Below are 16,591 nucleotides of genomic sequence, written 5' to 3'. Positions count from 1 at the left end.
GTGTAGCTGTATTGTGAGTATACATTACAGCATGACAACTGTAATCCTAGTTTGTACTTTGCACATTTCAAGTATTTGTAAACAAACTTTGAATCAACATTATCCATGTAATTGTTGGCATTTATAGATTGAGGAGTGGTCTAAAAGCAGTGACTTCCTACTGTATAACACCGCCTCATATAAGAGGGATGGAAATGTAAAATGTAATGAGTTAACATGGTACAACTTTCCAAAACATACAATTTTCAAACACTAGAAAAGTTACGGGTTATTATAATTGAATACAGCTGGACACGCCCTGAGGCTGCAGCTCAGTTGATGACTGGTGCCATGGTTACGACGTCTGTGATCATGCGTGTGTGTGGTCGATCCTGCTGTCACCAGGTCCAGTTACCTGTAAGCACTGCTAGGCAGGTCACAGTGGTCAGGTCCTGATCTTAATTTACCATCCACTTTCTGTTAGACAGCTGTGACAATGCGCTCTTTAACCTCTGTCCATCCACAATCACAGACACAAGTCCACTGGTTGTAATGCTGGCTTTTTTTCTCTTGTCCTCTCTTTCTTTCCTTTCGTGATCCTCTTCTATGTGTCTGTCTCTCCATCTCCCTCCATCCTTTCTCTGTCACTCAGGCCTGTTCTGTAACATGTCCATCGATCCCATCGGTACCTGCTGGCCCAAGAGCACTGCAGGGGAGTGGGTGTCACGGCCATGTCCAGAGATGTTCTATGGTGTCAAATACAACACCACCAGTGAGTAGAGCCCCATTGACAATGCTTATTTGTGCGTGTCTGTCCAATATCCACAGTTGTATATCGATTTTCAGGGTTTAGCTATTGTTTATTTATGCAGGCCTGTCTTAAGACGCATACAGTACACAAACACACACACACACACGTATGCATGCAAATGCAAACATCCGAGGAAATCTTTGTACATCTGTGCATGTTAGAGTGTGTCGTGACGTGACTATCATTCATGTGATGACATGCTATTTATCGAAAAATTACCTATGTTTAATTATTACGTGATTAAATGAATAATGCAACATCTCACTCATTAATAACTTGGGGCACCTTAGGAAAAGTTTGTTTAATGAGTCACCGTTTCCTGAATAAACACAAGAATATATCAGAATATCTCAATATCATAACAGTCAATAATAAATAATTTCCTCAAATCAGTCTCATGCTGAACATTTTTGACCTCGTAAATCTGCACAAACCCTAGCCTAAATGATGAATCAGCAACACACAAATTGGCTTAATTATTTATTTACTCACTAACTAAATAATCACACAGAATTATATAAACACACACACAAAATAGATTATCGATTACTAACATCATGCAATGAAAAGTCCCTAGTGGACATATGACCATTTGGTTACACAATGGGGAAGGGAGGGGAAAGATAAGGAGAGCGGGAGAGACAAAGGGAATGGGCTGGTACATACATGTGGAAGCTATGCTCATGAGAATGAATACTGTGCACATCAACCACCACTCATTCGAAAAGAATTGCAATGTATATATTTACGCTTGTATGTCTTTGTCGTCTCTCTGTTGAAATCACCCGGTTCGGCTATGCCTTTGGGGAGTAGTTCAACATAAGTCTCTGGTTTGTCCACCAGAGGCCCCACTGTCCTTTGTAGATGTAGTTTTCTTTGTCTCTGAGTGTTTGCTAGAATGGATCCTCCAGATGTTGCACACAGTGGTCTTTGCTCGAGTTAACTAAAACAGCTGCAGACTGCATGTTCCGGTATAATCTTTTTCTTCTTCACTTGTGAGTTTCGGAGTGTCTTACCCCTTTCTGGTCTTGTAGTTTTTAAACATTTGTCAGCCATGTAGCCACTGCTCAACGCTGTCTCATCTGTAGAGATTTAAATTCCAAACATTTCATCGTGTGGACGATCCTCACATTCTCTGCTCTCATTTGTTAATTCTTCAGCGAGTCATTTCAAGCTCTCGCCTTTGAGGGTGGTTCCATCAAGTTGTCACAATGTCTCTGCTCACATGGGCATGGTTGCTGACTTGGAAAAAGTTCATATGAAAAACAATTATCTCATTTAGAAGGCTAAAATCACATTGCTATCTTTTCACAAATAGCTTCATATTTAATCATATAAGTTTACAACATTTAGATGTAAATCTGATACCTACATTGTGAAATCTCTTAAAGATACAGTTATCTTGTTATACGATCCGTAATGACATGACAAAATGCTAAGTGATATGACATGATTATTGTTTGGCTCCCCACCGACCATTCCAAACATTTGGATTCCAAAACTAATGTTCCAATGTCCAATCTTCTGATGATGACATTCGGGGGCACAGTCTCTCTCTTTTGTAACAAATGGATTTTTAACTTCTCCATACAGCAATGCAATACAGAGAAAGTTTAAAACCGTCCCAACTCCGCCCTCTCCTATCCTGGGAGTGGGGGGGGGGGGGGTTGGCTTTTTCCAACCTACACTGTGATTGTTTAAATTATGTCTTCAATATAGTCCTGTGGCTCAGTCGGTAGAGCATGGCGCTTGTGCAACGCCAAGTTTAGCGTTTATCGTGGGTTCAGATTCCAAAATATGCGCTGGGACCACCCATATGTAAAAGTAGTGGCCCCAGCCGACTTGTAAGTCGCTTTGGACAAAAGCGTCTGCTAAATGGGATATATATATATATATATATTGTTTGTATTATGTCTTCAATATAGAAAAAAAAATGAATCATTTGTGTGTTACCTATTGTCATCAATAACTGCTGAATTGCATAGCACCACATTCCTATAATATTACTAAAATGAAATCCCAAGTGCAATATAGCAAAACACAGTTTAGCATTTTGTTTATCCACCTGGACGTGTCAGATTTTCAAAATATGCTTTACAGTGAAAGCAATCCAAGCGTTTGTGTAAGTTTATCGATCACTAGACGAAACATTATGAACACCTAGCATCAAAGTAGCTTGGTCACGAAAATCAGAAAAGCAATAAAATGAATCACTTACCTTTGGAGCTTTCAAAATAGAAGCCACTTCCTGGTTTGATTTTACTCAGGTTTCGCCTGCAATATCAGTTCTGTTATACTCACAGACAATATTTTGACAGTTTTGGAAACATTACAGTGTTGTCTATCCTAATCTGTCAATTAAATGCATATTCTAGCATTTGAGCCTGAGAAATAGGCCGTTTACATTGGGAACGTTATTTTTCCAAATATAAAAATAGTGCCCCCTAGCTGAAAGACGTTAAGCACACTGAGTTTGTCTATTGTTGTCTATTGTGATCAGTCAAATTGATGCAGAAATACAGATAATTACGAAGGGTTCACATACTTTTTCTTGCCACTGTAGAGGCATGTGTGTTAACCATCAGAAAAGTGTTTTGACGATTCCCTTCCACGTGTTGCAATCTGAGTGACTACTATCTCTTCTGTCGCTGTCATCAATAGCAATTTGACTTGTTAGGTCTCTAACCTTTTGACTGATTGTTCCTGGACTGACTGTGCCGGGATTGGTACTGGTACTAAAGGGGACCAGTTATCCTACCAATTTATTCTGAAATGTTATCGATACTCCCCATCCCAGATCCGGGATCGTGAATAAAGCCTCAGGCTCATTAGCATAACGCAACGTTAACGATTTCTGAAAATCGCAAATAAAATGAAAATAATGCGCCTGCTCTCAAGCTTAGCCTTTTCTTAACAGCACTGTCATCTCAGATTTTCAAAATATGCTTTTGAACCATAGCAAATCACTAATTTGTGTAATGAGTATGCTAAGCTAGCTTAGCATTTTGAGTAGATTTCATTGGAGAGAGAGGGGAGAAAGAGGTCAGAGCACGGGTAGGGCAACATTTTCACAAAAACCAGATAACCAAATAAATAAAATCATTTACCTTTGAAGAGCTTCGGATGTTTTCAATGATGAGACTCTCAGTTACATAGCAAATGTTCAGTTTTTCCTGAAAGAATCTTTGTGTAGGAGAAATCGCTCCGTTTGTACATCACATTTGGCTACCTGCCTTGTGAACGAACCGAAAATTCAGTCACTTTTTCCAAAAAGCGTCAAACTTTTTCCAAATTAACAAAGAAGGAGGCAAGCTCATTGATGAACGAGGGAACCATAATATCGAACCAGAAACATGGCAAAAAGTTGTTTGGAATCAATCCTCAAGGTGTTTTTTCACATATCTCTTCATTGATATGCAGTTTGTCTGTGGAAGATCCTGCTTTCCCCTCAGAATCGCATGAAAACATACCAGCAGCTGAAAAAGAGACCTGGAACACCAATTTCGACGGAGGACACCGGGCGGACACCTGGAAAATGTAGTCTCTTATGGTCAATCTTCCAATGATATGCCTACAAATACGTCACAATGCTGCAGACACCTTGGGGAAACGACAGAAAGGGCAGGCTCATTCGTCTCGCATTCACAGCCATATAAGGAGACAATGGAAAACGGATCCTCAAAAATCCTGTTGGTTTCCTGGTTGCCGTTTCATCTTGGTTTTGCCAGTAGCTCCCGTTCTAGGGCACCCACAGAGAATATCTTTGCAGTTCTGGAAACGTCAGAGTGTTTTCTTTCCAAAGCTATCAATTATATGCATAGTCGAGCATCTTTTTGTGACAAAATATCTTGTTTAAAACGGGAACGTTTTTCATCCAAAAATGAAATTGCGCCCCTAGAGTTTCAAGAGGTTAACAGAACATATGATTAGAGCATTTTACTAGTTGCATTGTTGTTGAAACTACACATGACAAGGAATGATTATTGTTGAAATTTGTTTTGGATGTGGACCAGTGTGGTACACCTCAGTGATATTGTAGATGTGTTCTTAGGTTATCCCCATCTAGGGGCCTGTCTGCTCCTCTCTGTTCTCATGGGGAAGTTTACTAGAGGTCGACCGATTCTGATTTTTCAACGACGATACCGATGTATTAATTAATTAATATATATATATATATATATATATTTGTAATAAATGACAATTACAACAATACTGAATGAACAATTCACACTTTTATTTTAACTTAATATAATACATCAATAAAATCAATTTAGCCTCAAATAAGTAATGAAACATGTTCAATTTGGTTTAAATAATGCAAAAACAAAGTGTTCGAGAAGAAAGTAAAAGTGCAATATGTGTAACGGCTTTCTTCTGTTGAAGGAGGAGCGGACCAAAATGCAGCGTGATGGTTACTCATGTTTATTGAATGAAAGTAGACTAGATGTGAAATAACTGAACATGAACAAAAACAACAAACGGAACGTGAAAACCTAAACAGTCCTATCTGGTGAAGACACAGAGACAGGAACAATCACCCACGAAAACACTCAAAGAAAAGAAAGAAACACTCAAAGAATATGGCTGCCTAAATATGGTTCCCAATCAGAGACAACGATAATCACCTGACTCTGATTGAGAACCGCCTCAGGCAGCCATAGACTATACTATATACCCCACAAAAACCCCAAAACAAAAACACACCACAATAACCCATGTCACATCCTGGCCTGACCAAATAAATGAAGATAAATATAATATATTTCGACCAGGGCGTGACAATATGTGCCGTGTAAAAAAGCTAACGTTTAAGTTCCTTGCTCAGAACATGAGAACATATGAAAGCTGGTGGTTCCTTCTAACATGAGTCTTTATAAGAATTATAGAACTATTTCGCATCACATTATTATAGACAGACCTCTCCCATCTTAGCTAATACTGCGTCAATATGTTTTGACCATGACAGTTTACAATCTAGGATTACTCCAGGCAGTTTAGTTATCTCAACTTACTCAATTTCCACCTTTTTTATTACAAGATTTAGTTGAGGTTGAGTGAGTGTTTTGTTCCAAATACAATGCTTTTAGTTTTAGAAATATTTAAGGCTAACTTATTCCTTGCCACCCGCTCTGAAACTAACTGCAGCTCTTTGTTGAGTGTTGCAGTCATTTCAGTCGCTGTAGTAGCTGACGTGTATAGTGTTGAGTCATCCGCATACATAGACACTCTGGCTTTACTCAAAGTCAGTGGCATGTCGTTAGTAAAAAAAATAAAAAGCAAGGGGCTGAAACAGCTACCCTAGGGAATTCCTGATTCTAACTGGCTTATATTTGATAGGATCCCATTAAAGAACACCCTCTGTGTTATGTTAGACAAGTAACTCTTTATCCATGTTATAGCAGGGGGTGTAAAGCCATGACACAAGTTTTTCCGGCAGCAGACTATGATCGATAATGTCAAAAGCTGCACTGAAGTCTAACAAGACAGCCCCTACAATTATTTTATCATCAATTTCTCTTAGCCAATCATCAGTCATTTGTGTAAGTGCTCTGCTTGTTGAGTGTCCTTCCCTATAAGCAAGCTGGAATTCTGTTGTCAATTTGTTTACTGTGAAATAGCATTGTATCTGGTCAAACACAATTTTTTCCAGAAGTTTTCTAAGGGTTGGTAACAGGCTGATTGGTCAGCTATTTGAGCCAGTAAAGAGGGCTTTACTATTCATGGGTAGTGGAATGACTTTTGCTTCCCTCCAGGCCTGAGGACACACGCTCTCTAGTAGGCTTAAATTGAAGATGTGGCAAATAGGAGTGGCAATATCGTCTGCTATTATCCTCAGTAATTTTCCATCCAGATTGTCAGACCCCGGTGGCTTGTTGACGGACAACAATCATTTTTTCACCTCTTCCACACTGACTTTGCGGAATTCAAAAGTACAATTCCTGTCTTTTCATAATTTGGTCTAATATACTTGGAAGTGTAGTGTCAGCGTTTGTTGCGGAGTTTGCTTATCTTGCCAATGAAAATGTCATTAAAATAGTTTGCAATATCAGTGGGCTTTGGGATGAATGAGCCATCTGATTCAATGAATGAAGGAGCCGAGTTGGCTTTTTTCCCCAAAATTTCATCTAAGGTGCCCCAAAGCTTTTTCCTGTCATTTTTTAAATATGATTTATCTTTGTTTCATGGTGTAGTTTCGTTTTATTTAGTTTAGTCACATGAATTCTTAATTTGCAGTATGTTTGCCAATTAGTTGAGCTGCCAGACTTATTTGCCATACCTTTTGCCTCGTCCCTCTCAACCATACAATTTTTAAATTCCTCATCAATCCAAGGGGATTTAACAGTTTTTACAGTCCTTTTCTTAATGGGTGCGTGCTTGGTAGTAACTGGAATAAGTAATTTCATAAATGCAGTGTCTGGTTGCTCCTCATTACACGCCACAGACTAGCAAATATTCTTTACATAATCAACATATGAATCACAACAAAACTTATTGTATGACTTCTTATACACTATATTAGACCCAGCCTTTGGAACTTTGGTTTTCCTAGATATGGCTATTATATTGTGATAACTACAGCCTATGGATTTGGATACTGCTTTAAAGCAAGTATCTGCTGCATTAATAAAGATGTGATCAATACATATTGGGGATGTAATTCCTGTGCTATTTGTAACTACCCTGGTAGGTTGACTGGTTAATTTCTTTTTCCTGTGTGGGCAGCTTGATGAGAGCCAGTCAATATTTAAATCACCCAGAAAATCTACTTCTCTGTTGACATCACATACATTATAAAGCATTTCACATACATTATCCAGATACTGACTGTTAGCATTTGGTGGTCTATAGCAGCTTCCCACAAGAATGGGCTTTAGGTGATGAACCTAAACTAAGTGAGTCTCAGAGATAGTCAGAATATGAATGGCATCTGTTACAAGCAAGTTATAGACTTAATGGACCTTGTTTCTTAGGCTAATATGGGCTATTGTTTAGCACTTTTCTGGGTTGTTTGATTGTTTTTAATGCTTTACTGGGAAGCTTATCAGAGGTAGACTTACTTATGTTGTTTACATTGGAGCTGATAGTGCAGGGTGAGCTGCATAAAGTGGTCTTCCTACGATTGCACACCACCTCAGTGCTAACAGTGTAACTCTGGTTTATAGGCTCACGATTACTCCTTACAATATCTGAAGGATACATAGATATATTCGGTGAAATTAGGGGTACATAAATATATTACTTATATTGTGTTTGACAGTGCCCAGAAGATCATGTGCATTTCATGCAGAATTATGACGACTCATTGTCACAATGGTAGGGATTAACTGAGCTGATCTTGGATAATTTACCAGTCATTGTTTCAACGCAGCCTTGAAATGTGTGGACAGAGTCCACGAGCCAAGGTGATTTGGATGGACTCTGTCATTCCTGTAGAGTATCTTCTGTTTCCAGAAGGTGTCAAAGTTATCAATAAAAGTGACTCCAGCAGAGCTACAGTAGTCTTTCAGCACATGATCGACCGCTCCATGCTGTCTGTTCTGTAGAGATTATCCTCAAACATTTGCCTATCTGTGGGTCCTTTTGATCCTCACCAAGGAGAGGGAGGCATGACAAGTGTATATGAACACTTTTGCATTTTAGAGAGTAAAATAGAGGACGACAGTTAAACAGTCAGAGAGAGAGAGAGAGGGGCAGAGAGTTAAACAGTCAGAGGGATAGAGAAGGGAAAGACAGTGAGAGAACTGTTGTTGGGCGATTAGGTCAAGTTCTCAGTCAGTGTTCCAATACATCCAAATTGTTTTCAATGTGGTTGAGGTCAGGGCTCTGTGCTGGCCAGTCAAGTTCTTCCACACCGATCTCTATAAACCATTTCTGTATGGACCTCACTTTGTGCACGGGGGCATTGTCATGCTGAAACAGGAAAGGGCCTTCCCCAAACTGTTTCCACAAAGTTGGAAGCACAGAATGGTCTAAAATGTATGTACCCCATAATTAAAATTAAGATTTCCCTTCACTTGAACTAAGGGGCCTAGCCCAAACCATTATTCCTCCTACACCAAATTTTACAGTTGTCACTATGCATTGGGGCAGGTAGCATCCTCCTGGCATCTGAAGCGTGAGTCAATACTCCAGAGAGCGAGTTTCCACTGCTCCAGAGTCCAATGGCGGCGAGCTTTAAACCACTCCAGCCAACGCTAGGCATTGCGCATGGTGATCTTAGGCTTCTGTGCGGCTGCTCGGCCATGGAAACCCATTTCATAAAGCTCCCGACTGACAGTTCTTGTGCTGATGTTGCATCCAGAGGCAGTTTGGAACTCGGTAGTGAGTGTTGCAACCAAGGACAGACGATTTTTACACGCTACGTGCTTCAGCACTCAGCAATCCCGTTCCGAGTGCTTGTGTAGCCTACCATTTTGTGGCTGAGTCGTTGTTGCACCTAGAAGTTTCCACTTCACAATAATGGCACTTACAGTTGACCGGGGCAGCTCTAGCAGGGCAGATATTTAACAAACAAACTTGTTGGAAAGGTGGCAACCTATGACGGTGCAATGTTGACAGTCACTGAGCTCTTCAGTAAGGCCATTCTACTGTCAATGTTTCCTATGGAGATCGCATGGCGGTGTGATTGATTTTATACACCTGTCAGCAACGTGTGTGGCTGAAATAGCCGAATCCACTAATTTGAAGGTGTGTCCACATATTTTTGTATATATAGTGTATGTTTATTAAAGTAGTGCACATTTAAGTATTTGGTCCCACATTCATAGCATGCAATGACTACATCAAGCTTGTGACTCTACAAATTTGTTGGATGCATTTGCTATTTGTTTAGGTTGCGTTTCAGTTGATGTTGTGCCCAATAGAAATGAATGGTAAATAATTGATTGTGTCATTTTGGAGTCCCTTTTATTGTAAGTAAGTATATAATATGTTTTTAAAGACTTCAACATGAATGTGGATGCTTCCATGATGAGTGAGAAAGTTACAGACAAACAAATATCACCCCACCCCCAAGAAATTGCTAACCTTCCCTGTTATTGAAATGGTGAGAGGTTATCATGTCTTGGGGGTATGGTAATTGGGTAACAATTTGCTTGACACCCAGATTCATAACACGTTATGACATGGTCACAACCGTGTCATATGTCATAACAGCTGACATAACATTGTCATAACACTGTCATAACACATATATTTAGACCTGTTGTGACATATATTGCATTATTTTATGGCTGGTTATGACACCTATATAATTTTTGTTGAGCACAAAATATTCTGAAAAACAACCAAAGCAAAAAGCAAATGCAGCCAACAAATGTATAGAGTCACAAGATTGATTTAAGATGGCGCCGAAGAACATGGCTGACATTTTACATTCTCCCAACCAAATGTGCAATTTTGTATTTTTGGGCGTTTTGTGTAACTTATTTTTTGGACTTATTTTTTGTACATAATGTTGCTACTACCGTCTCTTATGACCGAAAATAACTTCTGGACATCAGAAACGCGATTACAGTGGACTGAAATAAACTTTTCCCGTTAACAAGACCGACAAGAAGGATATCCTGCTTTCACTGGAAAAGGCCCAGATCCACGCCTTTTGCGTGAAGAAAAGACGCCGGAAAAGGGGACGCAGATCGGGGATCCTTCTGAGAATCCAGAGGCAACCGAGCAAACTCCCAATGCCTTCCATTTGTCTTGCTAACGTGAAATCATTGGAAAACAAATGTATGGCCTACTATTAAGATTACCCTACCAACGGGACATTAAAAACTGTAACATCTTATGTTTCACCGAGACATGGCTGAACGAAGAAAAGGACAATATAGAACTGGCGGGATTTTCCATGCAACGGCAGAACAGAGAAGCAACCTCTGGTAAGACGAGTGGTGGGGTTGGGGGTCTTCTTGTCAATAACAGCTGGTTTGCGATGTCTAATATTAAAGAAGTCTTGATGTATTGCTCGCCTGAGGTAGAGTACCTAATGATAAGTCGACCACACGGTCTACTAAGTGAGTTTTCATCTGTATTATTTGTAGCCAACTATTTACCACCACAAAGTGAAGCTGGCACTAAGACCGCTCTCAATCAACTCTATAAGGCCATAAGCAAAGAAGAAAATGCTCACCCAAAAGTGGCGCTCCTAGTGGCCAGGGACTTTAATGCAGGCAAACTTAAATCAGTTTTACCAACTTTTTACCAGCATGTCATGTGCAACCAGGGGGGGGGAATCCTAGAACACCTTTACTCCACACACAGAGATGCAAACAAAGCTCTCCTCCGATATCCATTTGGCAAATCTGACCATAATTATATCCTCCTGATTCCCGCTTACAAGCAAAAACTTGAGCAGGAAGTACCGGTGACTTGCTCAATACGGAAGTGGTCAGATGACTCAGATGCTACACTACAGGTCTGTTTTTCTAGCACACGCTGAAATATGTTCTGGGATTCATCCAATGGCTTTGAGGAATACACCACCTCAGTCTTCGGCTTCATCAATTAGTGCATTGATGACGTTGTCCCCACAGTGACTGTTCATACATATCCCAACCAGAAGCCATGGATTACAGGCAACATCCGCTTCGAGATAAAGGCTAGAGCTGTCGCTTTCAAGGAGCGGGAGACGAATCCGGAAACTTATAAGAAATCCCGCTATGCCCTCAGACGAACCATCAAACAAGTAAAGCATCAACACAGCATTAAGATTGAATCCTACTACACCGTCTCTGAAGCTCGTCGGATGTGGCAGGGTTTGAAAACTATTACGGACTACAAAGGGAAACCCAATCTGCCCAGTGACATGAGCCTACCAGACGAGCAAAAGGCCTTTAATGCTCGCTTTGTGGCAAGCAAAATTGTAGCATGCATGAAAGCACCAGCTGTTCTGGATGATTGTGTGATAATGCTCTCGGTAGCCGATTTGAACAAAACCTTTAAACAGGTCAACATTCACAAAGCTGCTGGGCCAGATGGATTTCCAGGACTTGTACTCAAAGCATTCATGGACCAACTGTCATGTGTCTTCACTGACATTTTCAACCTCTCCCTGACCGAGTCTGTAATACCTACATGTTTCAAGCAGACCACCACTGTCCCTGTGCCCAAAGAAGCGAAGGTAACCTGCCTAAATGATTACCCCCCCATGACACTCACATCGGTAGCCATGAAGTGCTTTGAAAGGCTGGTCATGGCTCAAATCAACAGCATCCTCCCGGACACCCTAGACTCCAAATCGCATACCACCACAACAGATTCACAGATGACGCAATCTCAATCGCACTCCACATTGCCCTTTCTCACCTGGACAAAAGGAACACCTATGTGAGAATGCTGTTCATTGACTACAGCTCAGTGTTCAACACCATAGTGTCCACGATGCTCATCACTAAGCTAAGGACTCTGGGACTAAATACCTCCCTCTGCAACTGGATCCTGGACTTCCTGAAGGGCCACCCCCAGGTTGTAAGAGTAGGCAACAACACATCTGCCACGCTGATCCTTAACCCTGGGGACCCACAGGGGTGTGTACTTAGTCCCCGCCTGTATTCCCTGTTCACCCACGACTGCGTAGCCAAACACGACTCTAACACCATCATTAAGTTTGCTGATGACACAACAGTGGTAGGCCTGATCACCAACAACGGTGAAACTGCCTATAGGGAGGAGGTCAGAGAACAGGCAGTGTGGTGCCAGGACAACAAAGAAGCTGATCGTGGACTACAGGAAAAGGCGGGCCAATCAGGCCCCCATTAATATCGACGGGCCTGTAGTGGAGCGGATCGATAGTTTCAAGTTCCTTGCTGTCCACATCACCAACGAACTATCATGGTCCAAACATACCAAGACAGTCGTGAAGAGGGTACGACAAAACCTTTTCCCGCTCAGGAGACTGAAAAGATTTGGCATGGGTCCCCAGTTCCTCAAAAAGTTCTATAGCTTCACCATCGACAGCATCCTGACCGGTTGCATCACCACCTGGTATGGCAACTGCTCGGATTCTGACCTTAAGGCGCTACAGAGGGTAGTGCAAACGGCCCAGTACATCACTGGTGCCAATCTTCCTGCCATCCAGGACCTACGTATATAATAGGAGGTGTCAGAGGAAAGCCCATAAAATTGTCAGAGACTCCAGTCAATCAAGTTATATGCGGTTTTCTCTTCTACGCATGGAAAGCGATACCAGAGCGCCAAGTCTAGGACCAAAAGGCTCCTCAACAGCTTCTACCCCCAAGCCATTAGACTGCTGAACAGTTCAGAAAAACTGGACAAATTACATTGACCCCTCCCCCTTGTACACTGCTGCTACTCTCTGTTTGTTTGTTACCTATGCATAGTCACTTTGCCCCCACCTACATGTACAGATGCAACTAGCCTGTACCCCTGCACACTGACTTGGTACCGGTGCCCCCTGTACCGTATATAGACTCGTCATTGTTATTCTTATTGTGTTACTTTTTATTTTAGTCTACTTGATAAATATTTTCTGGTTCTTTAACTGCACTGTTGGTTAAGGGCTTGTAAGTAAGCATTTCACAGTAAAGTCTACACTCGTTTTATTCAGCGCATGTGGCGAATAAAGTTTGATTTGATCAAGTCATTGCATGCTAGGAATATGGGAACAAATACTCTACTTTTTACTACTTTTTACTTTACACGAGTGAATTTGTCCCAATAATTTTGCTCTCCTAAAATGGGGTGACTGTGTACAAAAAGTGCAGTAATTTCTAAATGGGTCACCCAATATAGATGAAGATACCCTGAAAATAAAGTGGATATTCTGCACTTTAACCCCATAGTCATTGTTTGATTTCAAATCATCCAAACCTTTGGAGTATAGAGCCAAAATAATAATAATTACGGAGGGCACCGTGTTGTAGAATTCCTAATGGGTTCTCTGTGTACAGAGAGGGAGGTAGGTTTTGTAAATTAGGACACCAGTAATGCAAATTCACACACTGCTTATTCAAATCCTTGGTAATTCAGCCCATGGCTCTTTACACCAGAGCAAGACATACCCAAGGGCAGTGATTTGACTGGAACTGAAATCTTGAATAATGCATAATGTCAAATGGTGCGGTGCCATTGTATTTTATTTCAAATTTTTTTGTGTCATATTTCTACCCAAAGGTCTATTGTTTTGTTTTGAATTCACCCTGAGGGAACTGGGTAGTGTTTAGAAAACTTTTGGAAACCAGTTAGTGATGTAGTCATGGGCATGACAAACAGAAAGGGGGTACATTATGTATGCCTATGCTCTACTTTTTAGCTAAACATATCAGCTCTGGATGTGTTTCTTTCAGTAGGTATGGGATGAGAAGAGGACAGTCTGACTGGAAAACAATTGAGAGAGGGAGAGTTCTGAATATCAGGGCACACCTTCACAGATTGTAATCTGAATAATGTCAAGGAAGCGGTACAAAAACAAATGCAATAGAAAGGTGAGCAATGAATATTAATGTATATATTCAATGTACTATGATTCGGGCTGTTGGTCATGGGACATTTCACGGCGGATCTTGTAAAGGTTTAAGCTCTCATGTTCAATTGGTTAAGAAAAGGGACTGTTTACCAATGTCTCCCGTCATTATCCATTTTCGGAGAAACCCACTTAAAAAGTCAACGGAAACTGCAGTAACAGATGCCTGGTTCGCAGTATTTTTCTCTCTCTCTCTCGCTCTCTCTCTCTCTCTTGCTCGCTCTCTCAGTTTGACGTCATGTAAAAGATTCAAACCAACACCAAAATCTGTTTTTAATCATTTACAAAGTAAGATTTAGTAAACTCTTGAGACATCAATGTGCATAGTTTAATTAGCTGATGTTAGTTAAAGAGGACTGTCATTGATTTTGTTTTCATGTAGCTCCCATTCCAACCATAATCAACTAATCAGAAACAAGCATTTCCTCCTTTTCTCAGAGGGTCAATGTGTGAATTAATTTGTGTGCTTCTCTAGAAACGATCAGTACAGTTAAATTATCCTAGTTTTGTGTGGATGCACCAATTTAATAAATGAAAGTCTTCTGATTCTGTAGATTAAAAATGTTGATGATTTTTTAATTGCTGGAGTAAGTGCTTAGACCTGTTTGTGATATTCCCTCTAGTAATTAGTCACTAACCATTAAAGACGAGTGATGATAGGGAAGTGGAGGACACACAAAACTACCCGCAGTACCACCATAAGCCCCATTACTCTTTCTCTGTCCACTTAGGCCCTAGGAAAATGACAAAAGGGCCATGTAAATTAGATAACACACCACTCTAGAAGGTTACATTACAGTATGAGAAATACACCACTCTAGAAGGTTACATTAAAATAAGAGAAATACACCACTCGAGAAGGTTACATTAAAATAAGAGGAATACACCACTCGAGAAGGTTACATTAAAATAAGAGAAATACACCACTCTAGAAGGTTACATTAAAATAAGGGAAATACACCACTCCAGAAGGTTACATTAAAATAAGAGAAATACACCACTCTAGAAGGTTACATTAAAATAAGAGAAATACACCAATCTAGAAGGTTACATTAAAATAAGAGAAATACACCACTCCAGAAGGTTACATTACAGTGTGAGAAACAGCAAAGTGTTAATCCATATGTCTCAACCTGACCTAAGAGACATGATTTATCGCATGATCTATCCTTTACATCCTATTCTGTGATTTCATTTCTCTAGTCCTTCACTTTCATTGTAGAAAAGACAACTCCCACACATTAGTATTACATCTGCATGTTTGTGTGGACATTTAGGACAGAGACCTTTTTCAAGATGATAGTCCTTCCTCTCTTCTGTCATCGCACACAATCCAAAGGGATAATAATTGAATAAGTAAATGCCAGTGTTTCCATAAAATAAACATAGACGTACAGTACACCGTGGAATGGCATTTCACTTCCATTTGAAAAGGGTCAGAGTGCACCTTCTGTGAGCTATGTTGTGATGTCATCTTCCTGCATCCTGGTCCACACAGCACATCGAGATTTTAGTATGTTAGCTAATATTATTGACTTTTTAAATGATGCAAAAATGATGTGCGCACACCGATGAAGCTGAAGGGCCTGTGATGTTTTGATTCTGAACAGTCAGGAAGCTAACAACAACATGAAGCTGCCACATGGGGAATCGTAGGTGGCTGATTTCCTTTAGTTTTATCTTGTTCTTGATGTCATGTCTTTTTTTGAGGTGTTATGACTGATGTTATGTCTATGCTAATATGTCAATAAATTGCTAGCTGGCTAGCCAACAACTGCAACAATGTATTTGAGAGACAAGAAGTGCTCATTGTGCAAATGTATTTATGTTTTCAATAAACATTTGGAGACAAAATATAATTTAGGCCTACATGTTGTCAACAAACTAAGTCAACCCCGTCTGTTTTGCCCATAGTTGTGCAGCCGTCGGTTTTGTTGCTAAACAATCAACCTGTCTAAAGCACTGTCATATTTTCCTGCCTCTGGAGGTATTGGGAATTTTACATCAATGATGATGACGATGATGAGATTCCTGGTTTCATTACAGCTCATTGTATGCAACATTTTCTTCATAATATATAGAAATTATCATAGAAAAAAAATCTATATATACAGTACCAGTTAAAAGTTTGTTCACACCTACTCATTCCAGGGTTTTTGCTTAATTTTTGTACAATTTTCTACATTGTAGAATAATAGTAAATACATCAAAACTATGAAATAACACATAAGGAATCATGTATTAACCAAAAAAGTGTTAAACAAATCAAAATGTGTTTAATATTTGAGATACTTCAAAGTAGCCACCCTTTGCCCTTAGTG

At 40.1% G+C, this 16,591-nt stretch overlaps 1 protein-coding gene across 1 annotated transcript in view; it reads left to right on the top strand.

Moving 5' to 3' along the window:
- The window catches only part of LOC135555846 (corticotropin-releasing factor receptor 1-like), a 173,353-nt gene that overhangs the window by 60,802 nt on the left and 95,960 nt on the right, over positions 1 to 16,591 (top strand). Inside the window, exon 4 of the mRNA XM_064988613.1 lies at positions 632 to 751. Within this exon, the coding sequence (XP_064844685.1) occupies positions 632 to 751 (120 nt within the window). The remainder of the gene's footprint in view (positions 1 to 631; positions 752 to 16,591) is intronic.

This window comes from Oncorhynchus masou, chromosome 15 (assembly GCF_036934945.1).
Source record: "Oncorhynchus masou masou isolate Uvic2021 chromosome 15, UVic_Omas_1.1, whole genome shotgun sequence".
Taxonomy (NCBI): domain Eukaryota; kingdom Metazoa; phylum Chordata; class Actinopteri; order Salmoniformes; family Salmonidae; genus Oncorhynchus; species Oncorhynchus masou.
The sequence above is the reverse complement of the archived record's forward strand: the minus strand, read 5'-3'. Positions and strand labels throughout refer to the sequence as shown.